The sequence below is a fragment of the Camelus bactrianus genome, chromosome 21 (assembly GCF_048773025.1).
Source record: "Camelus bactrianus isolate YW-2024 breed Bactrian camel chromosome 21, ASM4877302v1, whole genome shotgun sequence".
In the NCBI taxonomy this organism is placed as follows: domain Eukaryota; kingdom Metazoa; phylum Chordata; class Mammalia; order Artiodactyla; family Camelidae; genus Camelus; species Camelus bactrianus.
In genome coordinates, this window is record NC_133559.1 from 11,251,815 (window position 1) to 11,276,756 (window position 24,942).

The 24,942-nt window shown below is 42.4% G+C and overlaps 2 protein-coding genes across 13 annotated transcripts in view; both read right to left on the reverse strand.

Annotated features, from left to right (window-relative positions):
• DCAF8 (DDB1 and CUL4 associated factor 8) overlaps positions 1-6,193 on the reverse strand; it is a 42,062-nt gene extending 35,869 nt beyond the window's left edge. For 3 of the 11 annotated variants that reach the window (XM_074349682.1, XM_074349675.1, XM_074349679.1), the window contains exons 1-2: positions 6,048-6,193; positions 4,919-4,991 (exon numbers count right to left, since the gene is read on the reverse strand). The gene's annotated coding sequence lies outside the window, so the exon portion shown is untranslated. Of the gene's footprint in view, positions 1-4,918; positions 5,031-5,655 lie in introns of all 11 variants that reach the window. The other 8 variants (XM_074349681.1, XM_074349674.1, XM_074349678.1 and 5 more) reach the window with 3 other exon arrangements.
• Positions 6,194-7,575: 1,382 nt separating this feature from the next.
• PEX19 (peroxisomal biogenesis factor 19) lies at positions 7,576-24,461 on the reverse strand. 2 transcript variants are annotated; one of them, XM_074349683.1, is made up of 8 exons: positions 24,335-24,461; positions 22,765-22,874; positions 22,171-22,336; positions 21,644-21,729; positions 21,272-21,433; positions 20,417-20,593; positions 20,141-20,185; positions 7,576-18,142 (listed from the first exon to the last, which is right to left on the reverse strand). In XM_074349683.1, the coding sequence occupies exons 1-8, from the start codon at positions 24,402-24,404 to the stop codon at positions 18,122-18,124; spliced, it is 837 nt and encodes a 278-aa protein (XP_074205784.1). In that variant the 5' UTR covers positions 24,405-24,461; the 3' UTR covers positions 7,576-18,121. The 2 variants fall into 2 exon arrangements, with proteins under 2 accessions (XP_074205784.1, XP_045373086.1); XM_045517130.2 differs by lacking the exon at positions 7,576-18,142 and adding an exon at positions 18,859-19,977.
• Between the last annotated feature and the right edge of the window lie 481 nt (positions 24,462-24,942).

Below are 24,942 nucleotides of genomic sequence, written 5' to 3' on the forward strand. Positions count from 1 at the left end.
TCAAAATTATTTCCTTAAAAATCTTATTAGTCTATCAATTACTCATAACCTGAGACCAATGTTAAAACAAAAAATGTTTTCATTTACACTGTCATTTGGATAGATCTTTCACACTTTAAATATACTTTTATAAGAAGTACTGAATTTTACCCTTCAGCTCAATTTGCTTCATCACTTGGCATAAAAGAGCCCTGTTTTTTAAAGCCAGCATATGGTATAACCGAAAGAAAATGGCTGTAGTGTCAGTCATACCTGGGTCTGAATTCTATTTCTACTACCTCCTTTTGAGTTTGTTTCTTCTTTTGTAAGATGGGATAATACCATTACCCTACAGGAGTTGGTTTAGAGGATTAAACACAATGCTTGCAAAGAAGCTGTCTTGTACGTGGTAGGCATTTATATTTTTCTAGCTTCTCATCTCTGGTTCCAGACTGCACATGCTAGAGAAGCCTGGGCTTCTAGGCCACTCAATAATGATCCTCCAAACACTGTACACAAATTAGGACACAGTTCCATGGCTATGAAATCTGCTTACCTGCTCTCACTGGCCTTTCAAAGAATTCAGAGAGCTCTGTTATATTTTCTATTGAGCACATTTGTGTTCTATGAACTGGGGTAAAGCAATATACCCAGAAGGCCACAACATAAGCCTCCCTCCCTCTCTAAGTTCTTCTCCCTCTTAAAGGTTCAGAGATAGCCAAGATGAGAATTTCAAAGCAATTACCATAGATGATGACGAGGACGGTAAGTACTCCTACATCAACTATACTAGGAATAAGGAACTTTATTCTTCCTTTGGATGAATGCCTTCTCTACTTGGTAATACCAAATGCCCTGTGTTTATAATTTATTGGCTTTAATTCTACTAACAGTATTTCAGAGTATGTTAGGAATGCACTCTAACCCTTAAGTGCTGTCTCCAGAAGCAGAGCTAAGGAACTTTTTATAATAACATTCAAGCCTACTCAACTCAATTTAAATGATTTTAAGGAAAACCCATTTCTAAGAAAATTCCACTGTTTTTCCACTGTGAAATAATTTATTTTTACATCAGAATCCAGTCATTACCAGTTTTGCCATTTAAATTTCAAATTTTTTTCCTGAAATCATTGGTAAGGACACTAGGGATGAAAGAGTGATGCTCCAAAGGTACAACTTACAATAAAACAATAAAAAAAGAGAGGCTAGAAACATCAAGAAGGACCTTCCTATCTACACTAGATTAGAGGACAGAGTCTAATATGGGTCCTAAGTAAGGTTAAAAACATACTTGATAATGTGACAATGCTTAAAGTACAACGCAGGAATATGGCCTCTCGGCTACCACTAAGGTAAATCCTGTGGTAGCTTTCCAGATGGCTAAGAAAAACCAAAAACAAAAAAATGCCATGTGAGGCAAGCATGGATGCTTCACATTAGAACTTGGCCAGACCTTCTTAAATAGTATCCTTGGATAAAAGCAAGTATCTAACTTCTCAGATACAATGATGAAAATTTCTGCAATAACCCAATCCATTAGACACACTGTATTTTATTAATAAGATGCCATCTTTGTCAAATTAATCACTCAACATGCCCTATTCTCAAACTCAGGGCAGCCTTAGTTCATCAGTTTATCTTTGGCATATACATTCCTGGGGTTAAGGCGGTACTTGACAAATTGGGCTTCTGGCACAGAAACTATGTCCTGTAGAGGCAGAGATAAAAGACTGCTACAAAGAAGTAACCAATTCATAAAATTAATCACACTGTAATTTTTTAGAGACCTTTCAAGGACTTTCTTCTCACTCCAAGAATAACTGAATCAGTAAACAAGAACAGGTAGCACCTTTTTCGTCGAATTTTAAGTGATGAAGTTTCTTGGGTAAATTCACGAAAATGAAAGGTGAAAAGTTTTCAATAATACTGTAAAACTAATTTAAAGTAACTGGCATTTGGCTCTGAAACTAAGATATACATAGTAATACTTCTATGACTGTTGCTGATTCAATACTTTCAGTTGCTTGGATTCCAAATGGATGAGGGTAAATAACAGACTATATTGGCTCACTGATAATCTGCTTTAAAAAAAAAAAAAGCTAATTCAATCTTAAAAACTAACTCTAACAAGAGTGTTATGCAATAAAAAGCTGTTTGGATAACTCTGTCTTTTATAATCTGGACATTTCCTAGACATGTTTAGAATAACTTTTCTACAGTAGAAATAATCCAGAAATAAATCTATCTACTGAAAACAGAGTTCAACCTGTCACTTCATAACTTTAAAAGCCTGTAACTCACCTGACAGAATACAGGACCTAGAGCACAAAACTCTGAAGATCTCAGTCTCCCACAACAGGGCACACTTCTATAGAATGTCTTCTAGTAGGTTTGTTTGCTTTTGCAATGCCAGTATTGTTTTAAACTGGCAACAAAAAGACAGTTTCTTTTAGCTCTCTCTGCAGACAAGCTTCTGTCTTAGCTTGATCCTAGTCAACACTAAGGATCAAAGCACCGAAACTGATTCTTACACATTTAATAGACTGCTGAATAAAATGCCATGTTAGGTTGGTTGGGACCTAAGTCACAAGCATACCTCACCTCCCACTGCAGCCACAGTTGGAAATACTTCCTAGTAAGATGAAACAATTCTTATGCAACATCCTGAAATATAAAATATCTTCAGGAATATAAGGATTTTATAGTTGTGATACACAGGCTAAAAATACTGATTCACTGTATACACAGGTGTCACCTGGAGCATAAAATGTGAAACCCTTCCTGGTGGTCGTGGTGGTGGGAGGGGTTTTTTTACCTAGCACATACAGTAATGAGGAACAGTCAAAGTTATGCTTCTTTCAACATATTTCCTTTTCTCCTCCCATCCTTTCCCCACCTCCACCCCATCCCTCCTACTCAACACAGAACTCTAGATCTCATTAAAAAAACAAAAATAATAAAAATGCACCTTGCTACCCTCCACCCCAAGAGTCTTTACTTTCAATAGAGAATTTAGACACTAGATGGTGGTCATGAAAGTAGGTCAACTCTAAGTCGATCACTGGCCTGAACAAATACAGTTGCTTTACGTCGCAATGTTATCAACACCTTCTTAGTTTTCAGGTGCCCTTACCTACTCCAAAAAGATGCGAAAGAAAAGCTAACAAGAGAAGGTTAAAAACTTTTCATCTGTGCTGTCATATTAAGATGGTCCAGCTGGGGAGATGAAATAAAAAAACTCTGCATTCCTAATGCCTTAACCCAGATTCACTGTAGAAAGAAAGAACTTTTCATGGTCTAGTTCTTTGATAAGCCATTGGTGAGGTTCACTGCAGAGCCCAACAGCTTGGAAAAAATGTATTCCCTCTGTGGCAAAAAGGAAAAGGCATAAGAGGTAGCTGGAGCTGAGGTGGCGAACAACACTGAAGCAGGAAGGGAAGGAATTACAATACTTATGTCAACTCTGATTAGGTGTGATAAAAGAGAGACCAAGAGCCAGGAGCAAAGAACAAAGGAAATGTGATGTTTAGTTTAAGAATGCATTTAGAAATAAACATACATCAACATCTAATATTCCTCCTGTCCGCTGGTCTTGAACTCCCACCAGACTGACCAGAATCATGTTCAGAAGACAACTCTTGGTGGACACCTACAAAAAACACATCTAAGCGGACCAATTAAAAATCTGAATCTGAAAAAGTAACTAGGAAAACATTCAAAAGCAAAATGCAAAGAACTGTAAACTAATGTAAAACTTATTCAAAGCTATATCAATGATGTACAAAGAAAACAGAGAATTTTTTTTATTCTCTATCTTGTGCTAGACATAATTGAAGACCTTTATGTAAGTGGCCTCATACAATACTGACAGTGACCCTAGGAGGTAGGTGGTATTACCCCACTTTTAGAGATGTAGAAATTAAGGCTCAGAAAAGTTTAATTAACTTGCCCAAGGTCATATGGCTAATAAGTCATAGTACAGTATTTAAACATAGATCTGTCCAGCTCTGAAGACTGTATTTTTCCTTTTTTATCTGATACATATACATATTGCCAATAATCCAGTTCACAACGAGCAATTTCTAACCTGGACACCATGTAAAATAAAACTCAACAGTGTTACACTCAATCTCTTCCTACTACAAATCCTAAAGGTATTAAGAATCAGCCAGGACTACTTTCCAGAACCACTCAGCTCTTCTGTTACATCTCATGAACCTCAATCATAGCACTATTCTCTGTTACCTGAAATCCAAGACCCTTACAAAAATTACATTTACCAGTATGTCCTGACTCCCTTTGTGGCACTGGCCCATGCTGCTGAATGCACATGATGATGTGCTCTGCTCACCAGGAATTCTCCAGACCAGCTATAAAAGAGCACCACTATTTTTTTTTACCCCCAATTTATCACTATGTTCTGAAAAGTTGGAATTCTGAGGTAGATTGAACTTAGACACCAACTAAAGGCAGCATCACTCATCACTCCCTAGCTTTCAGTGACAAAGATCTAAAAATTCTCTCAATAGCAAAAAATGACAACACAAAGCCCTGAGAGGGAAAGAGACTTGATTTGATAAAACGCTAAACAGAGCTCTGCCAAACTAATTTCCAGTTTTTAACAGTGTAGGAAACATGATCCGCACAAAGCAAGACACAAGGCAAATGAATAAAGAAAGGGGAAGACACATTCACTTCTAGGCTTAACTGCAGTCACTTGAAGATATACAGCAATAGTTTAGGACAGAAAGTCAAGGGGCCCAGAGCCAATTAAACTTGAAAAAGTAATTTAACCAGACCTGGAACAAAGCCAAGAACAATACCCCAGCTCTTTGGGAAATTGTGGTAGGAATTTTATGACTTTAGTGGTCAGCACTTAAGCATCAGGGTAGGGTCTGTCTTGGACTCAGGAATTTAAATGCCTTCAACTCCTACTCACCTTTCCTCCTTTATCACTGAAGTAGGGCCAGGCTGAGCTCCTGAGAAAATAGGTCTGTAGATTCACTGAAGGACTGAGAAAAGTTAAAGTTTAAGTGGCAAAGGTGTCTCTTCTATTAAACATAATAAAAAATATTTATGAATACATTTTAGTACTTTTAGATCTCCTCAGAACTATTTCAAACAACAGTCATTTATCTAATTCTGACTACTGAACAAAAAACTTAGTTACATAAATTAAATAAACCAGGCAAGTCATCTCCCAGCTCCACTAAAACGTAAGTCATTTAAAAGGAAAACCTGAATCTTTTCAACGCTACCCCATAATAAAACCTTTGAAAAAGAAGCCACAGAGCAGGGGGAAATCCCGGAGAGAACGTGATAGCGCTGGTGCCGGTTTGTTTACAGAGACTCCAGCAACAATCATATGAGTCAGAAATTCAAGCCACCAGATGCTTTCCAACTAACAGGGACCAAACGGGACCGTTCCAGTGTCCTGAAAGATTCGGGGGTGAGGGGAGGTAGACTAAGAGAATTACATTACAAAGCGTTCAGGAACAGACGGCAACAACTGATTCTGGGGTTCTTGGACCTCGGCCTTCCGTACAAGGTGCTGGGCCCGAGAACTCGGAATGGGGGAGGGGGCACACTGCGCGTTTGCCCCAAGGCGCCGGGGAAACGAGGGGCGAGCCGCGTCCCCCAGTCTAAGAGGGGGAAAAGCGCACACAAATGGGTCACCTGACGAGGCAAGACGTCCCTGTAGATTGCAGGGCAGGCTCCTGGGGGCGACCCCGGGGCTGACCTGAGGAAAGGGCAGCCAGTGCGCCCGGCAGTGGCCCGGGTCAGGGGAATGAGAAGACCTGAGCCCTGGGAGCTTGGGAAAGGAGTCAAATCTGTCCTGGAGGAGGGCAGGCCAGGGAAGAGGGGGGCAGGCCAAGCCGGAACGAGACACGGACCCGGTAGGTCAAGGGGGGAGGGGGTGTCCGGCTGGGGCAGTTACAAGCACGGGAACCGGCGAGACTCAGGAGCCCGCTTCCCGTGTTGAGTCATCCTTCTGCCAGCGGCTGCTCCTTCTGTTCCAGGCCCAGCCGCCCCGTCCACTGCCGCCACCAACGCCGCCGCCATCTTACACTGGCCAGCGGCCGCCACCACCACCGCCTCCGCTCTCTGCGCTTGCGCCTGCGCTGCCACGCTTTCCGGCCCGTTTGCGACGATGTGCTGGAGAAGACTGACGGACGAGTGGTCGCGCGAGCTCTCCGCTCCCAACCCTCCTCGAAGGACGCGTAAGGGGCGGGGCTTAAGGCCAACGGAAAACGGAGCGAGGGGCGCGTGCGCATTACTGCGGAGGCAAAGTTGTTTTTGTAGTGTTTCAAGGGGCTTGTGGTGCTCGTGATATTCAGAAGAAACAAGAGTTAGAGGCCTCCTGGAATTGTGGTGGAAATCAGCTTCATTTTTAACGAGCTGCCCGGTCACCTGGGCGGCTTCCGTTTTTGCCCTTTTTTTTTGACTATTGGAAACAAGCAGGTCTCTCCACAAGATTTCTTCTGAAAACCCCATTTCCTTTGAGGATGTTATTAAGTGGTTTCTATACCCCTGAGACCCATTTACCCTTGAGAGCCTTCACTTACCCACTTTTTAAGAAGGGATTCAGAAGCTTGAGGTGCAGCTAAGCTATTCAAGAGGCTCTTTCTCTGAAAGGAGGTAGTGTGTTGAAGGTCCCCAAGAATAGGACCGGTGATGTACACTTTGCCTCGTTCTGACACTGAAGGAAGCGTGCAGAAGACCCCTGAAAAGGTTACTCCCAGCTGCCAGGCCAGGAGGGTTTTGACCAGAAGGCCAGGGTGCAAGGCCCCTTGTCACCTCCTCTACTGCTAGTATCCTGAGACATTATATATTACAGACTGTTGCAGTAGACACCTAACTGGTTTGTCCACTTCCATTATTGCTCTGCCAGTTAAATATAAGGCAATCAGTGTGACCTTTTAAAATGTAAGCCAGGTTATATTCTTACCCTGCTGAAAGCCTCCAAAAGCTTCCCATCACACAATGAAAAACAAAATGGCCAAGGAAGGCCCTACATGATATGGCACCTACTTCTCAGATTTCATCTCCTCCTATACTACCTAACTCTGCTCTGGCCTTAACTGGCCTTCTTGTTGTCACTCCAACTAAAGCATGGTGCAGCCCCAGGGCTTTTTCACTTGTTACCTCTTCTTGGAATGTTCATCTACCAGACCTTACCAGACTTGTTCTGTCCACTTAATCAGATCTCTTCTCAAATGCTACTTCCGCAGAGAGAGAGCTCTTCTTGACTATTCCAACTAAAACGGTGTTCTGGACTACTATCCTCCTCTGTCCTCTCACTCTGCATTTTTTCGTAACATTTCCTTACCTATAACATCTAACCTATAATTATGGATTTGTAATCTAACTATACTATTAGAATATAAACTCTATGAGGCCAGAGACTATATCTTTTTCATCTTTGTAACCCCAAAAGCTAGAAGAGGGCCAAAACACAAAGTAGCTATCTAATGCCTGACCGTTCTATTCATTCTTTCATTACTTCATCAACAACTATTGAATTCCTGTTACGTGCAACACCCTGTTCTAGGTATTGGGACTGTAGAGGGAATGAAACAAACCAAAATTCTTGCATTCATGGAACTTATTTATTAGTGCAGGGGTTGAGAGTGTAGGGGGAGGAGAAGAAAACACAGACAATATTAAGTTATGAAGAGTACTGTAAAGGAAAATAAAGCAGGGTAAAAGTGGGTAGGTGTGCTCATTTACATACAGGGTTCAGGGAAGGACCCCCTCTTCTGAGGTGACATTTAAATAGAGACTGAAGTAAGAGAGTAAGTCATACACACTGGGGGAAGAATCTTCTAGATAGAGGAAACAGCAAGGTAAAAGCACTTGAAGTTTGAATGTGCTTGGTGTATTCAAAGAACAGCAAGGAAATTAGTGTGGCAAAAGAGCAGGTAGGAAACTAGTTTGGAGAAAGACATCAGGAGCCAGATCACTTACAGATTTATAGACCAAGGATGGGAGCTTGGAATACAAGGAAGCCATGGAGGGTTTTGAGTAAGAGTGACATGATCCAATTTATAAATGAAGAGATCCACTCTGGTTGATTCACTGAGAGCTACCCACATGAAGGCAAAATACAAGCTGAAAAACCAGTTAGGAAGCTATTGCAGATTACCTGCAACACTACTGTTGCAGTGGAAATAATTGGAAGTGGTTGGATTCAGGATGTACTTTGAAGGTGAGAGAGGTAATTTGCTAATAGATTGAATATGGAGTGCAAGATAAAGAGTCAAAATCTCTCAGGTTTTTTTTTTTTTTAATTGAGCAGAAGGACGACAAACAGTAATGCCATTTACTGAGATAAAACCCTGGGGAGGTGGTGGGCAGAAGATTGGGGGGGGGGGAATATCCTGTTCTATTTTAAACCTGTTAAACTGTAGATGCTTAGTAGATTTCCAAATGGAGCTACCAAGTAAACAATGGAAATATGAATCTGAAGCTCATAGGAGAAGGGACAATTGGATATAAATGGCATAGATAGCCACTGGATGGGAAGCATTCACTTAGTTAATGTGGAAGAAAAGAAAGTCTATAGAGCAAGCCCTATATATGTATATATGTATACATACATATATGTATATATGTATACATATATATATGTATATATACATATATGTATATATGTATATATATGAGGCAATCCAACTAGTAGAGGTCAGAAAGAAAGAAAACCCAGCAAAATTTATTTAAAAGGAGCAACAAGGAAATAGAATTTAAAAACCAAGAGAACAAGGAATCTAGGAAAACAAAATTTTTTAATGTCTCAAGAAAGGTACTGTAAACTGTCCCCATTCCTGTTTAAGAGTTTGAGGTTAAGATGATTGAAAATTGACCACTGGATTTGGAAACATGGAGGTTATTTAAGACCTTGACAAGAGTGACTTGAGTGGAGCTATGGAGATTATGTCTCCTCCTCTGTGGTCTGGTTTCTGTGCTCACTGTTTTGATAGACACCACTGCTATTACCACCAAATCAACTGCTATTACCAAATCTTCTTTTTCTTATTTAGGGCTTTCCTGTTTCATTTGAGGTTGTGATAATCATTACCCCTTCTAGATATTCAACTGCACTGATTTCTCTGACACTATGTTCCATAGTTCTATTTATATCTCTCTGATCATTTATTTCATGAGCTTCTCTTCCTCTTCATTCTACATATTCTTCCAAAGTGATCTTATCCATTCTCCCAGTCTAAACTACTATCCACATAATGATGACTTCCAAGTCTTTATTTCCAACCCAGTCTTCTCCTTCAAGCTTTAGACTGACATACCTGATAACCAATGGCACTTGTTAAAAAACAGCTTTATTGAGATGAAATTCACATACCATACAATTTACCCATTTAAAGTGTACAACTGAATGGCTCTTGGTACAACCATCACCACAGTCAATTTTCAACCATTTTCATCACCTCAAAAAGCAACCCAGTTCCCATTAGCTATCACCACTCCCATCTTCCCATCCCTCTCCAGCTCTAAGAAACTACTAATCTACTTTGTCTCTATAGATTTCCCCATTCTGGACTTTAATATGAATGGAATCATACAGTACATGGCCTTTTGTCTCTGGCTTATTTCACTTAGCATGTTTTCAAGGTTCATCCATGTGGTAGCATGCATCAGTATTTCATTCTTTTTTTCACAGCCAAATATTATTCCATGGATATACAACTGTGCTTGTCCACTCATCTATTGATTGATGTTAGGGTTGCTTCTACCTTTTGGCTGTTATGAATAATGCTGCTATAAACATTTCTGTACAAGTTTCTGTGTGGACATATGTTTCATTTCATTTCTCTTGGGTATGTACCTAGGAATGAAATTGCTGAGTCATATGGTTAACCCTATGTTAATCATTTGAGGAACTGACAGACTGCTTTTCACAGCAGTTGTACCATTTTCATTCACACCAGCAGTGTATAAAGGTTCCAGTTTCTCCCCATGTTTGCCAATGCTTGATATCTAACTTTTTTTTAAACTTTTTTTTATTGAGTTATAGTCATTTTACAATGTTGTGTCAAATTCCAGTGTAGAGCACAATTTTTCAGTTATACATAAACATACATACATACATACATTCATTGTCACATTCTCTTTAGCTGTGAGCCACCACAAGATCTTGTATATATTTCCCAGTACAATCTTGTTTATCTATTCTACATTTTGAAATCCCAGTCTGTCCCTTCCCACCCCCCCGTCTCCCTGGCAACCACAAGTTTGTATTCTATGTCTGTGAGTCTGTTTCTGTTTTGTATTTATTTTTTGGTTTTTTGTTGTTGTTGTTGTTGTTGTTTTTAGATTCCACATATGAGCGATCTCATATGGTATTTTTCTTTCTCTTTCTGACTTACTTCACTTAGAGTGACATTCTCCAGTAACATCCATGTTGCTGCAAATGGCGTTATGTTGTCAGTTTTTATGGCTATACAGTATTCCATTCTATAAATATATCACATCTTCTTTATCCAGTCAATTGTTGATGGACATTTAGGCTGTTTCCATGTCTTGGCTATTGTAAATAGTGCTGATATGAACATTGGGGTGCAGGTGTCATTTTGAAGTAGGGTTCCTTCTGGATATATGCCCAGGAGCGGGATTCCTGGGTCATATGGTAAGTCTATTCCTAGTCTTTTGAGGAATCTCCATACTGTTTTCCACAGTGGCTGCACCATAACTTTTTTTTTTTTAAATTCCAGAGTTATTTCTTTTTTAGTTGAAGTGATATCTAACTTTTTGATTCTAGATATCCTGATGGGTGTGAAGTGATATCTCACTGTGGTTTTAATTTGAACTTCCCTGCTGACTAACAATGTCAAGCATCTTTTCATATGCTTATTGGACTTTTTGTCTTCTTTGGAGAAATGTCTATTCAAATCCTTTGCCCATTTTTAAATTGGGTTACTTGTCTTATTATGGAATTATAAGAGTATTTATTCTAGATACGAGTCCTTTATGATTTGCAAATATTTTCTCCCATTTTGTGGGTTGTCTTTGTGCTTTTTTGATAGTGTGCTTTGAAGCACAAACTTTTAATTTTGATGAGATCCAGTTTATCTATGTTTTTCTTTTGTTGCTCATGCTTTTGGTGTCATATTTAATAATCCTTAGCCATTAAAAGTTATTAAGGTTTTACCCCATGTGTTATTCTAAGAGCTTTATGGTTTTAGTTATTACTTTTAGGTCTTTGGTCTATTTTAAGTTAATTTTTGTATATGGCATGAGGTTAAGGATTGAACTCATTCTTTTGCACATGGCTATCTAGTTGTCCCAGGACAATGGTTGAAAAGACTATTCTTTCCCCATTGGATGATTTTGGCACCCTCATAAAAAAGTCAGTTGACTATAGAGTTTTTAGTTTATTTCTGGACTCTTAATTCTACTCCACTGGTATCTATGTCTATTCTTGTGCCAATACCACCTTGTTTTGATTACCATTGCTTTATAGTTAAGTTTTAAAATTGGAAATGCGAGTCCTCCTTTATTCTTCTTTTTCAGGATTATTTTCTTGTTCTGAGTCCACTGTGATTCCATATGAATTTTAGAATTAGCTAGTCAATTTCCACAAAGTCAGATGAGATTCTGAAAGAGAGTGCATTGAATCTGGAGATTCAGGAGTACAGAGAGTCCTCAACTGACAATGGATTTTAGGATTTTTTTTGACTTTATGGTGGTGTGTAAGTGATAAGCATTCAGTAGAAACTGTACTTTGATTTTTGAATTCTGATCTTTTCCTGGGCCATGCAGTATGATACTCTTGCATGATACTGGGCAGCAGCAGTGATCTGAGGCACCCAGTCAGCCACGTGATCACAAGGGTAAACAATCAATATACTTACAACCATTCTTTTTCACTTTCAGTACAATATTCAATAAATTATGAGATATTCAGTACTTTATTATAAAATAGGCTTTGTGTTAGATGATTTTGCCCAACTGCAGGCTGATATAAGTGTTCTGAGTACGTTGGAAGTAGGCTAGGCTAAGCTATGATGTTTGGTATATTAGGTGTACTAAATGCATTCACAAGGTATTTTCAACTTATGATGGGTTTATCAGGATGTAATTCCACCATAAATCAAGGAAGATCTGTATTGCCATTTTAACAATATTAAGTCTTGTGCTCCATGAACACGGGGTGTTTTTCCATTTATTTAGATCTTCCTTCTTTCAACAATATTTTGTAGTTTTAACAGTACAGTTTTGCATTTCTTTTGTTAAATTTGTTCCTAAATACTCATTTTTCCTCCTAAGTATTCTTTTTGATGCTTTTGTGAATGGGATTGTTTTCTTAGTCTTATTTTTGAAATGTTCATTCAAATGCATAGGAATATAACTGATTTTTGTAAATTGATCTTAAGTCCTATTAGTTCTAGTAGTTTTTTTAGTGGATTCCTTAGGATTTCCTATACCATGCCATCTACAAATATAGTTTTATTTCTTTCTTTCCATCTAAGTGTCTTTTCTTTTTCTTGCCTAATTGCCCTGGCTAGGACCTCTGACACAATGTTGACTAGAAGTGGTGAGAACTGATGTCCTTGTATTGTTCCTGATCTTTAAGTATGATGTTAGCTGTAGATTTTTCACAGTTGCATTTTACCAGGTTGAGGATGTTCCCTTCTGTTCCAGCCAACGGCATGTTAACGTTCCCAGATGGAACTCACTTTGGTTCTTTCCTCCACCTTTTGTCAAACTCAAATCTCTTACTTGACACCACCATTCTCCTGTCTTAGGCTGGATTCCCTAGAAGCAGAGTCCAAGAAAAGGATTCTGTGCAAGTGGTTTATTGAGGGAGTGCCCTCAAGTAAAAGCTGTAATGGAGTGAGGGAAGCAGGATGAGGGAAAAGTTAGGCAAAGATATGGGTTCAGCTGATAAGTTTAGCTTCCACTGGGAACTCTTGGCACACAAATGGCATATTTGTCCTACCTCAAAGCAGGAAGGAATTTTGTACCCTAGTGTCATTTGCTGATAACACAATTACTGGTTGCATATCATCACTGATAGTGCAATCCCTATCAGAATCCCAGATGACGTCATTGCAGGAATTGACATCATTCCATTGGCTGTGGTGCTGTCACCACCCACAGGTTGTGGCACAACTTTCTAGGGGTTTCCAGAAGTGGCTCCTATTGGCATAGAGCGCAATTCTCAAGAGAATGCAGCTGTGAACTATCAGCAGCCAACACTCACTTCCTGGTAAAGGGGATCTGGACAGGGTACAAACAATGCCTACTATGGTCTACCTCTAGCATTGCACAGATCCATTTGCTTTGCACATTAAGTTCACTCTGTTCAGGCAGTTTCTCCAGCAGTCAGGTTAGTCATAATTTTTGGAAACACAAGAGTTGCTGCAGTTGGTCCAGAAGCTGCAAATGATATTCATCATCTCCTTTCTAAACCACCTATTTTATATTCATCTCCTCCTTGACTATAATTTGTTAGTCTAGATGATTTTCCTAGTGGGGTGATCTAGGCCTTCATCTCTGAAGGTTCTGAGCCCCTGGAGATCATGCCCTATCAGGCTGCACCTGTTTACTTATTCACAATTAAAAGTGAGTATAGGAGGACCAAGAGATAACCCAGGGATCGTATGCGCATCAAACACTTTACTCTTTGCTCATAATGTAGTAGTAATCCTACCTCCTCATAACAAACAGTTTACTATACCAGACACTATGGTAACTTCTTTTGCCTGATAGTTTATCAGCATTAGGAACCCAAAGTGACCAGATGACAGCCATATCTTTAAGTTTATTGAGATTTTTGCTGTGCCTGGTAGAAGCATCTCCACTCTGGGAAACAAGGCCTCTAGACCTACATAATTTAAAGTTGAAGGATGGGACGCACAAATTCCTTAAGTGGATCACTGGAAGTGATGTTGAATAGGGTCACTCTTATTTCTATCTCTGGGCTCCAGAGCCCATGAATTCTACCTACTGGGGATAAATCACCTATTAAAGTCATGGAGATTGATACTGTATCATGAAGGACAGCACTCCATCCTTGCTGGTATCACAAATGAACTTCAAAAGGCCATCCTACCGCTCTAACAGGTCAGAAGCTTCTGGATGAAAAGGTATTTGGTAAGAACAGTGGATCTCACTGTCATGTGCGCATTGCTATACCTGCTTTGCCATTAAGTGGGTCCTTTGTTCCAAGGCATTATTGTGTAGGACCCCATGCCAGTAGATCAAATCTCTGAGTCCTTGGATGGTAGTACTGGCTCAGGCACTTTAGACAGGATAGGCCAAGCAAAATATTTATCAGCCCTGATCAGAATAAATTGTTTTCCTTTTCCAGAATGGAAAAGGTTCAATGTAATCAATTTGCCACCAAATGGCTGGCTGTTCTCCTTGAACAATGGTACTGAACTAGGGGATCAGCACTGCTCTTTGATGCTGACAAGATGGACATTGGACATAGCAGTAGCTAGGTCAGCCTTGGGTGAGAGAGGAGTCCATATTAACAGGCCAATAAAACAGCCTCCATCTCTGCCACCATGGTGAATCTATTTATAAACACACTGTACAAGAACTGGGATAGCTGAGTTCGTCCCAACTAAATTATCCTCTCCATGTGGATATTATTTAGCACTCTTCTGGTGAATGCTTTCAAGTCCCACTCATAGATCCACCCAAAGGCTCTGCACCAGACCTAGTTCCCCCCATTTTCCTACCTTGTTCCTTCTGGGCCCCCAACGACCAGCCACTGACTGTGAGTTCATGTATATCCTTGCTTCAGGCCACTTCTCTCTCCAAAGTGGATGGTCAGGTAAATTGCCTGAAGCCCTGCTCATTGAGAGAATTTCCCCTCATCACTGTCTTTCAGGACCACTTTGGAAAAGGTTGTTGAGAAGCTGCAGTCCATATTTGGCTTGCCTAACCCATCCACAAACTAGACCTGAATTTTTTTCCTCCCTCAAATGGTTGCCATGGGTACGAGCTAAGAGAAAAGTATTAGTGCAACAGATGTTGGTAATGTGGCGGTCCAGGGCCCTTTGCTCAATTTTACTTACCTGTGCCCACCAAGTTTATTTGGGCTTCTTCCAAAATGAACAATTTCCATTGTAATATATATTGCTATTGTATCCATCCAATGTTGGGACTTGGCAGGCCTGACAATAACAGGCTGGTTGTATGGGCTACTCAGCAACAGTCACTTGTTTGCTTGGTATTTTGTGGTCAGACACTGAATCTCTATCAGGACCTAATAATATGCCAGGAGATGCTTTGAAATGGAGAAACTTTCTCTACTGCAGGTAACATCACCTTACTCCAGAACCCTAGAGGTCTGTGCTGAAACTCCTCTACTGTGGATTGCCAGAGAATCCACACACATCTTTTCCTACCAGATACCGCTAGTACCATGGAATTTTCCAGGGCATATGGCCCAAGCAGTACCATAGCCTGGACCTGCCAGAGAGGCCTTTCTTGCTTTCCCAAGTTCAGAATATGCTGCCTCCAAAATTGGAAGAGGCCTACCAACGCATTGTGCTTCTTTCTTGGAGTAAAAGATGCAAGATTCAATAACTTATCTCTACTTTAGACAGGATGTCCCAGAATGCTCCAGATCCTAAAAACTTAACCAATGTGGCAGGGCCCTGTGTCTTTTGAAGAATTTATCTCCCACCCTCTGGAGTATTATGTGTCTCACTAGGGAATACAGAATACTTGATACTGCTTGTACAGATCAGATACAGATCTCATTAGCATATCCTTAATACCTCAGCAGCATACACTTAAGAAAGCAAACAAATGTGATATTTTACAGAATATCCAGGTCCTTTTGGACTATACTGTGACAGAGATGGGGAGAATTAACATATTTCTAGATCAAGACTGTGAACATATACTGTTGCCCATTACTTGCAACTGCAAACTGCTTCGGATACTTCTTCCTGATTGGTATTTAAAGAACATACTCACTAGGTCAGGGATCAGCAAACTTTCTGTAAAAAAGGCCAGACAGTATATATCGATAGCCACATACCTATACTAAAGGCTGTGTACTCCCTCCAGTAAAAAAAATACATCCAACATAGGACAATTGGGACTACTACTTGCTTAAGTTTGCAGCAGTCCACTGTAATCCACCAGAGTCCTTCCAGTTTTCACAAAGGCCAGACAGGTGAAACTAAATGAGGTTAAGATGGGGATCAACACCCCTGCATCCTTTTAAGTTCTTAAGAGTGTAATTAAGTGCTGCCATTTCCCCCAGGGGCTTCTACTTGCCTTTCTGTCCAACTATGGACAGAAATATGCCAAATATGTCCATTCTGATTATACATTTAGAAACTATAAAAATGGCCATAAAGTGGGTTTTTGGACTCACTGTAAGACAGACTTGGGTAAGCACTTCTTTATTATCTGATCCCCTATTTCCCCACTGTAACGGGGGTGGGGGGGTCCAGGGAGGAGAGGTGCTGTGGTGGTGCTTTGGGTCCCTGGGTATCCGTGTCACCTCAGACCCTGTATTCCAACTCAAAAAAACCCTGGGTAGTTTTCTTTCCCTAGTGTATGGTTAACTAAGTAAATGGTGCTTTCAATTGATAGGTTGATCAGAGAACTGTCTCAGGCCTAGAAACTGGGCAAGAAATTGTGACTTTTCACTGAAGTTACTGATCTCATCCTTCTGTTCAACCATCCCTGATCGTTCTTAATTACATGTAAATCAATACCCTCCTTGGCTGTCCATCTATATGGTTCCTAGGACCACCCATATTCCGTAAGCCATCTCCACTTGGACCATCCTGCCCTTATAGAAATTCACCCACCCTGCTTCTGAGAGTTCAGTGTTGCCATTTGGCTTCTGCTATGCCAGGATCCTATCATCCCCACTATTTCCAAGGGAAACAGTTCTTAAATATCCCCTTGCATCAGTCTCCACCCACAGAGACAGCTACTTCTAAACTTCTCCAAGATGCTGTGACCCCTTCATTAGTGCCTTTCCTTTACAAAAAAAAATTTTTCCCAAGGCCTTCCTAAGAAACATAGTCAACTGGGTGGTTTTGCAGTGTAATATGCATTCATTCTTGCATACCCACATCCTCTAAGCCTTCTCATCATTCCTCATATAGCCTGTCATCTCAACTCCCATTTACTGTGGGCCATCGTTTTTCCTAAGCTCCCCAAAAGCCATCTAAACAGCGTATTACAAGCCCCTTATGGGGCCCTTGCCAGAACATTCTGGAATCACAGGAAAATGACCCCATTATCACAAATTCTGTGTAACTTGATTCTTAATTCATGAAAGCATTCGAACAACCACAAACTTGTTTTTTAACATACAGAATTTTGGAATAAAGGGGCACCTCCTTTAAAGTTTCAGAGCAGCATAACACTTCACATACAGCTTAAATGTAAGCTTTGTCATAGTTATTTTTAAGTAACAGAAAAGGAAGGCTAGAAAAATAGTAGAGAATGTCCTTATAGTGATACATTCTTGCTGAAGAAAAAGTTCACCAGAAGCAAACCTCACGTGGAAAAACACATATAGAAATGTATCCGGTCTGGCTGACGCAGCTGTGGAGAGACTGAGGAGAGCCCCAGAGCGGCCCTACTCAGGTGGCTGTAATACTTGTACTGGTCTGTGAACAGTTTTTTTTTACCAGTCTGCGACAAGGTAAGTTAGAAACTGAGAGTTTTCAGACACATTTTAGCATTTTGACATTGCTGTGATATCCAAATGCATAACCAGTGGCCTTATCCTGCAAAAGGGGTCTGGCCGCTTCGGTGCTGTCAGACTTGTGTAGTGGGTAGCCCAACGTGTGAACTGCACACAGAACGTGTACTAGTATATAAAGGACTGGATACTTATGAAACAGAAAACCTGACCCTTTACCACAGACAGTTTGAGAAGGACTATTCTATCTTTCCACGAGTCCTAGAATAATTCAAATAGTATTTTTGGGTCAGAGAGTAACCTGAGATCAATTTGATCATGTTCAATCAAAATCAAAATGAAAATGAATGCCTTGGGAACAAAACTAAAGCGGCATCTGTTTAGATTCTCCAAGCAGAGTGAGAATGTGTAAAAGAAAAGTGGCAGCAGGACCAACAGCACACGGTTCAGAGGCGGGGCCCTTTTGTTCTTCCCTCCTCCTCTCTGTCCTCATGCAGTGTTTGGAGGGAGCTATAAGGAGAGAATTTTGGCAATTCAGGTCCTGACCATCATCACAAGTCTGCTTGTACTTCCCCATCTCTTGCAGAGTAGAGGAATCTCAGATTCAGACCTGGGCTCTTCCATACTCTAAGGTACAGTAGCTGGACCTTCCCAAACAGCCTGATGCCTTAAGAGCATTTCCTTCCTTGCCAATACCACAGAATGTGTGGGATTCTAAGGGGTGAAAAGTCTTAACCCAAGGGAAAGTGACATGTCAGGAGCTCAAAGCGACACAGATGATGAGTGCAAAATTGCTCTGGTAGTTATTTTCTGAGTGCTGAACCAGGACAGCCAGCTGGTCTGACCAGGGTATCCACCAACATGTGGCAGCCAAGGTCCACAGGTCCCCTGGCTCTCACAGAGAAGGGCAAGGTCAGCTCACAGAAAAATAACTTAGAAAACACATTAACAATATATTACTAACATTAATAATAATAATGTGAAATGTTAAAATACAATACCAATTGAAGGGCTTCCCAAATTGAAATACTCAGAGAAAATGAGGAAAGATGGCCATTCAGTCTCCTTTGCCAACTGAGGTGCAGACTGAGCTGGGGAAGGGAGGTGGTGGTGGAACCCAGCACTATAAAGCTATGCAGAACTAGTCTGCTAACATTCCTCATACTGCAGCTTCGAGAAGCTGAGAAAGACCAGGAGAAGACTTGGATGAAAAACAGGCTACAATCCTCACTCAGAATATTTATTAGTCAGGAAAAAGACCCAGGCTGCACCCCACCCCCTTTTCCCAAGCCACCTTCCTGAATCAATGGACAGGATTTAAAGGAATCAGATGTCTCAGATAAGCCAGAAAGTATCTGGGGAAGAGCAGTCATTCATTTCCTAGACCTGACAGTATAATCATATACGTTTGCCAGGGAGAGGGCGGGGGGGGGGCAGTAAGAATGGTGGATGAACTAGATGAGAGGAAACAGGATGGGCCCTTTTTTGTCACAGCCTAGGTTCACAGAAGGGTTGGAATAAAGAGGTATTTAAAATAGAGAGGAGAGGAAAAGAGAGGTAGAGGGTAAAGGTCAAGGGCCGGGTTCACCCATATCACATAGCATTATAGAAAGAACTAGGGCAGCAACTTGAGTTCTCAGGCTGAACAGAGTCAAGGGCTCTGTACCTGGAGAGAGGAGAATCCCAGGGCTTCTCTTTCAGTCTACTGTGATTAGATGCCCCCACTATTTTCCCCTCAGAGAATTCAGAACAGTCTGAAAGCAAGAGGGTCTGGTGATAGACCTACATCCCCAACTCAGGCTGTTTCTCCCCATTTGTTCCCAAAGGCCCTGCCCTAGATAACTATAAAAATACAGGAGACTGTCCCTGCTCCCCAGGTCCAAGAGACGGAGCAGAGACAAGGCACGAAGACCCTGGGTACAAAAATGAACATTAGTGTGGCCCTGTGTATATTATTTTGGGAGAGGGAAGAAGGTGCATGCCCCAAAAGGGATGCCCTCCTTCACCTGGTACATAGCTGGGCCTTTGCCAGCAGCAGAAACCACAATGGAAAGGGCCCCCAGAAATGATCTACAGAACAGGCCTTATTCCTAGAAAGACAGAGAAAAGCCTCAGCTGGTATGGCACAATCTTGGGTGGGATGACAGATGGCAGTGGGCAGGCCACTCCTGTAGACGACACTCCTGCCTCAGCTCCCAGTGGTTCTGCTGACTCCAGACATTCCCCATGGCTGGGAATCAGGGAGGAAAGCGTGTTGTGTTTCACATGATCAGACACTGTTCGCCATTGGCACCTGGTGGGCCCGACAGATTGAGGGCATCCAGGTCAAAGTTGAGGCCAGGAGGCTGGAGAAGAGATGAAGGGACTCAGATAATGGCTCCTATTTCAGGTTAGAGCTTTGAAGTTCCATCCCCAGTGGCCGTAATTACCACCATAGGTGGAATCACTAAAGGTACAGAATTTTGGAAACTTGGGCTCAGGTTAAAGTACATAAGATGATACACTCACCATCTCCCCAGCCAGCTCTTTTGGAGGGTGGCCCAAATCCTGTAGCTGGAAAAGAAGGAAAGAAGAATATGACAAAATCCCAGAAGATAGGATAGCAGCCCAAAGGAAGAATCTGAGCTATAGTCTCTGTGCTTTCTCCTGAGGACCATACTAAGTGGCCTCTCTTGTGCTCCCTCCTCCATCTGGGTTTGGACTGCGGCATCCTTCCAGGGTAACTCTTCCACCAAACACCCAAGTAGACACCACCAGTGGGCAGATGGCAAAAGGCGGCCTTACCTGCTGCATAAGATCCAGCACCACCTCAAAACGAGCCTTCTGAGTGGCCTCACTGTCTGTGGCAGTCTCTGCCTCAAACTGCTCACATATCTTGCCCATAACAATGTGTTGTTCCTGGTATTTTTCAAACTGCTCAGGAGGTAGAGATTCTCGGTGAGCCTGCAACCATTCTGGATACTAAGGAAAGAGAAAATGGGTTGGGAAGACGAAAGTGAATAATGGATAAGGGCAACAAAATATGAAGAAAGTAAAATACAAAGGGGACTGGGACACAGAAGGAAAACCTAAATCAGCGAGTTCAGCGTAAGAAGTAACACCAACTTCAACCAGATCACCTGGCATTTATGGTCACCAGAGGCTAGAAACTTTTCTGTGAAGGGCCAGATAGTAAATATTTGAGGCTTTAAGGGCCACATATGGTTTCTGTCATATACTCTTTATTTTGCTTTTACAACCTTCAAAACAACTTTTAAAAATCTCCTCAGTAACACTATATGATGGCAGAGACCATCATTTAAACTAGTCTTGACATTGTTCATAGCTCAAAGCTAGTAAATGCTCAGTGAAACCTTGTTGGAGAAATGAATGAAGCTGAACACGCAAGAAGGGGTTGATCAGACAACAGTCTTAGACTAGTTTATAGAAAACTATAGAGTTGAAGGATTTCCCCTTCTACCTTAAATATCCTCTGTATGGTAGCTTTATTCTTCAAATAAATAAACAAAGGAGAAAGAAAATAATAGATGAACTTGTGCACTCTACTCTATCGCTGCAGCCTCTAAACAGTCAAAGTCGCCCGTGGGAATTGATACAATGCAGAATGAAAAGGAAAAGCATAGACAGAAGTTCACAAACCTTCTCCGTGATCTCCTTCAGTGACGGGTACAGCACATCCTTGGACAGCAGGTTCTGCATGATACTCTGCATGATGGGGAGGATGTTCCCTTCCCCATCCCCTTCGTCCATGCCTAGCCCTTCCATGGCCTTGGTCAGCTCCTCTTCTGACATGCCAGAGTTCTAGAAAGGACGGAAGAGAGGTCAGCAACATACTGCCTTCTTGGGATGCTTATCAACCTTTCAGGAAAGAACTATTTAAACTTGCCTGTAGCAAAATAGTGAGGCAGGGACAGACTTGAGATGATACCCAAGGGAGTCTGTCTTTTGAGACTCTGCTGGTGAAGAGTCTGGGAGTGGGCCCCTTGTGGTTCCCTATCTCTTCCCCCTCACCTGAAGGTCAGTGGCATTCTTGGCTAGTCCACTTAATGTCTCCTTCAGGCAAGAAGTGAATTCTTGTTGGGAAGTCGCATCACTGCCTATGAGAGATGAAAAGAGCCAAAGTCATTTAGGATTTTAACTGCTTGCTTGACCTAGACTGACCTGGTTACCAGCTTGGACATGGAGCATTTATTAGTGAACAACCAGCACTCCAAATCTTTGAATACTCTATGGTTACCTTCATAGTTATTTTCATAAATCTACATGTGCTACGTGTCACTTTGTTCTCCATGATGACACCTACAATAACACTGTGACATTTAAAATGGTCAGTTTTCAATGATCTTTTCTGTTATTTTCCAACCTACCTCACCCCTTTCATTAAACAGGGTCTCATCCCTCCTCCCATCCCCTTCCCCAATCCCGTGGCAGTAGTATCATAACTCCTATCAACTTTATGAAAAATGGTAGTGTCCTTGAGCAACATGATCTAAGAGGCTTGTTCAGACATTTCCAGTTGTCTGGGGCCCCCTCCTCACCCACTCTCCCAGCAGCCTCAGAGAGCTTTTGGAACTGCTCCACCAAGTGGGGCTCTTCCTCAGCCAGCTCCTTCATTGCCTTCTCAAACTCTGCAGTGGCTTGGGAAGCCAGCTCACTGTCGAATAGTTCCTGAAAAAACTTCTCTTGGGAGGCAAAGAGGGCATCCTGCAGGGGAGAGGTAGACAAAACGCATCTCTTACTTGGCACCCCACTGCACATGACCTCTGACAGAAGTCACAGGCAGTGGCTCCAGGAAATGCAGTGCTTCCCTCCTACCCACCTCCATTGGACATTCTGACTACCTCTATTAATGAGGACAGCAGAAAGGCATCTGGCCACTGAGGGAAAGGTATGGAGTGGTGTTCCCAATTCAACTATTTAAATCCGCTCTTTTCTTAAGGAACATCCTTAAAGGGAACCTACTCAATCTCAAGTCCCTGTTTCACAAGGACTGAGGCCTGCAAGAGCACTCAGCAATGTGAGGCCAAGCCACCCTCCCTTAAATCCCCTCTGGCCCACAGGGGCCTGCCCCACCTCTTCTTAGAGCTGCATGCCCAACCCCTCCCCACCCCTTAAGCAGGTAGAATTTATACTTTGGCAGTGTCTCCTGGTGATCTCTTCTGGGGCCCTGATGCATCAGGAGCCGTGGTGGTAGGAGGGGGTGCTGAGGAGGGTTTGGCCTTATCGAAATCATCAAGAGCACCTTCAGAGACAAGAGACATGGTGTGTGTATTGGGGATGGATGATGATGCAAGGCTCGGGGATGGGGGTTCTGGGCAAAGCATTAAGAGAACAATCTTTCAAACCAGCAACTTTCTGAAAATTTTCTCCTTTTTTTTTGAATCTTCCCCTCTGGCCCACCCCTCAAGCTTCCCACTTCCCTCTCCATTATCTAATTTACTGTGATCAAAGGGGAAGAAAACTCTTAAGGTGGAATAAGCCTCTCTCTCAGAGCTAGGAGAAGAGAGTTAAAAGAAGTTCTGCAGAGACATCTCCATCTACACAGAGCCTTCCCTGCCATACTTTAATGGTTCCTTAGAAATCCCATACAAATACCCAAGGGGAGGAGAGAACACAGATGTCCTTAACCCCTTGAACTCACTCTAGAGCTCTAAAAGGAATAATCTTTGGCAAGAGAGCAAAAGTCACAAGATGTTTCACCCAGCTTCCCGTGGGTCCTGGTACTAGTACAAACTGAGGGACCCCATATTACACTCCATGGGAGGGCATTAAACTCTCTTCTCTTATCCTACAATTTTTAGCCCTCCCACCCTAAAGCTCCTACAGCTCCCTCTGGCCTTATCTCTGCAGAGCCCTGTGCCAATTCACACAGTCACTTAGCACTTCTCACTATTTTTGTTCATATTTCTGCCTACCAATATCTCTATGACTGAGCAACAGACAAAATATTCACCTCTTCCCTGAAAAGCCTGTGCCCTCACTGCCACTGTGCCTGCCAAGCCTAGGGTGAGGGCATTGGCCCCACGCTGGGCAAGAAACCAAAAGAGGAGTGGAGGACAGGGCTAAGGAAGAAAAGAACAGCCACTCTCTCTTCAAGAGGGTGAACGGCCTACCCCTAAGGCCGTCTCACCCTGTTTTTCAAAATGATGGGAAGGGATTTAGGTTTGAGCTATGACATGTTGAAAGAACTGGAAAGGGGCCTAGTGAGAGAAAGGTGAAAGGACTAGGAGAAGAAAAGGCGTATCTTTTGTGTTAAGGGGAACAGGGCAGTGCACAGAAGGACACGTTTCGGGCTTGCTAAGAGCTAATGGAAGCAATCCGTGGGTGTCCGGCACGCTGCCCACCGAGGACCAAGTGCTGCTGCTGGCGGGAAGAAACTTAGACTTCAAGCACTTACCAATCTAAAGTACGGGGAGTTTGGAGCGGGATTGTGGAACAACGTTCTCTGGGTTAGTTTCCCCTCCTGCAGGGAGATCAACGTTCTGGGCCGCTCAAGGACCCAAAGTGAGCTCCTCAGCTCCCGCAGCGGAGAAAGGAGACGGTGACCCAGGGATTTTCTTGGGGGTCGCAGTCAGACCCTCCGCCCCCTCCAACCTTTGGAGAGCCTCTCTCACCAAGCCCCAAATATCTCGGGCTCATTTAACCCCCTGTACGGGTTCTCACACCCGCCCCCTTCGGACCTTTCCCATTAACGGCTCTTACTTTCCAGAAGCTCTTCCAATTCCCGGTCCGCTTCAGCCCCGACACCACTATCCCCCTCAGCGGCGGCCATCTTGCCACCTCCGACTTGCCGTAGGAGGCGGGACTCCGCGGCGCCGCGCGCCCCGCCCCTCCGTCCCGGCCCCTTCTACCTCCTGCAACCAATGGTATTGTGGCCCGTGCGGAGCCGCCATTTTTAAAGGGACAGGAAGCTTTGTTGTCGTTTTCGTCTTTCCCTGGGAACGTTGAACTAACAGAGGGGAGCTTACTGTTATCTTCTGCCAGGTTTCTTACTGGCCTGGCCTCGTTCCTTTCAACTGCCTACATTACCTAGGAAAGTGGGTCTTTCATTATTTCTTCTTGAGCTGTGGGTGCAAATTGGGACAAACTGCCTGCAAACAACAGAACCTATGCTTGTGTAATCAGTAAGACAGTTATAGCACACTCAAGCCCTCTAACACGCATACATATACATTTCCTAACCACTTTCCTTCTCCATTTTTCTCAGCACTTACCACTGACATACTATATATTTTGCTTATCTTTACCGTCTCCCTCCAATTTAAGCACCATGAGGGCAAGGGCTTTCCTCTGTTGCCTCATAGGCTAGG

Excerpts from the sequence above, each read along its gene's own strand:
- PEX19 (XM_045517130.2), bottom strand. The coding sequence starts at position 24,404 with ATGGCCGCCGCTGAGGGGGATAGTGGTGTCGGGGCTGAAGCGGACCGG. Across the intron at positions 22,337-22,764 it reads CACCAGGAGACACTGCCAAA|GATGCCCTCTTTGCCTCCCA; the intron begins GTATAAATTCTA and ends TCTCCCCTGCAG. Across the intron at positions 21,434-21,643 it reads AGAATGCCACTGACCTTCAG|AACTCTGGCATGTCAGAAGA; the intron begins GTGAGGGGGAAG and ends CGTCCTTTCTAG.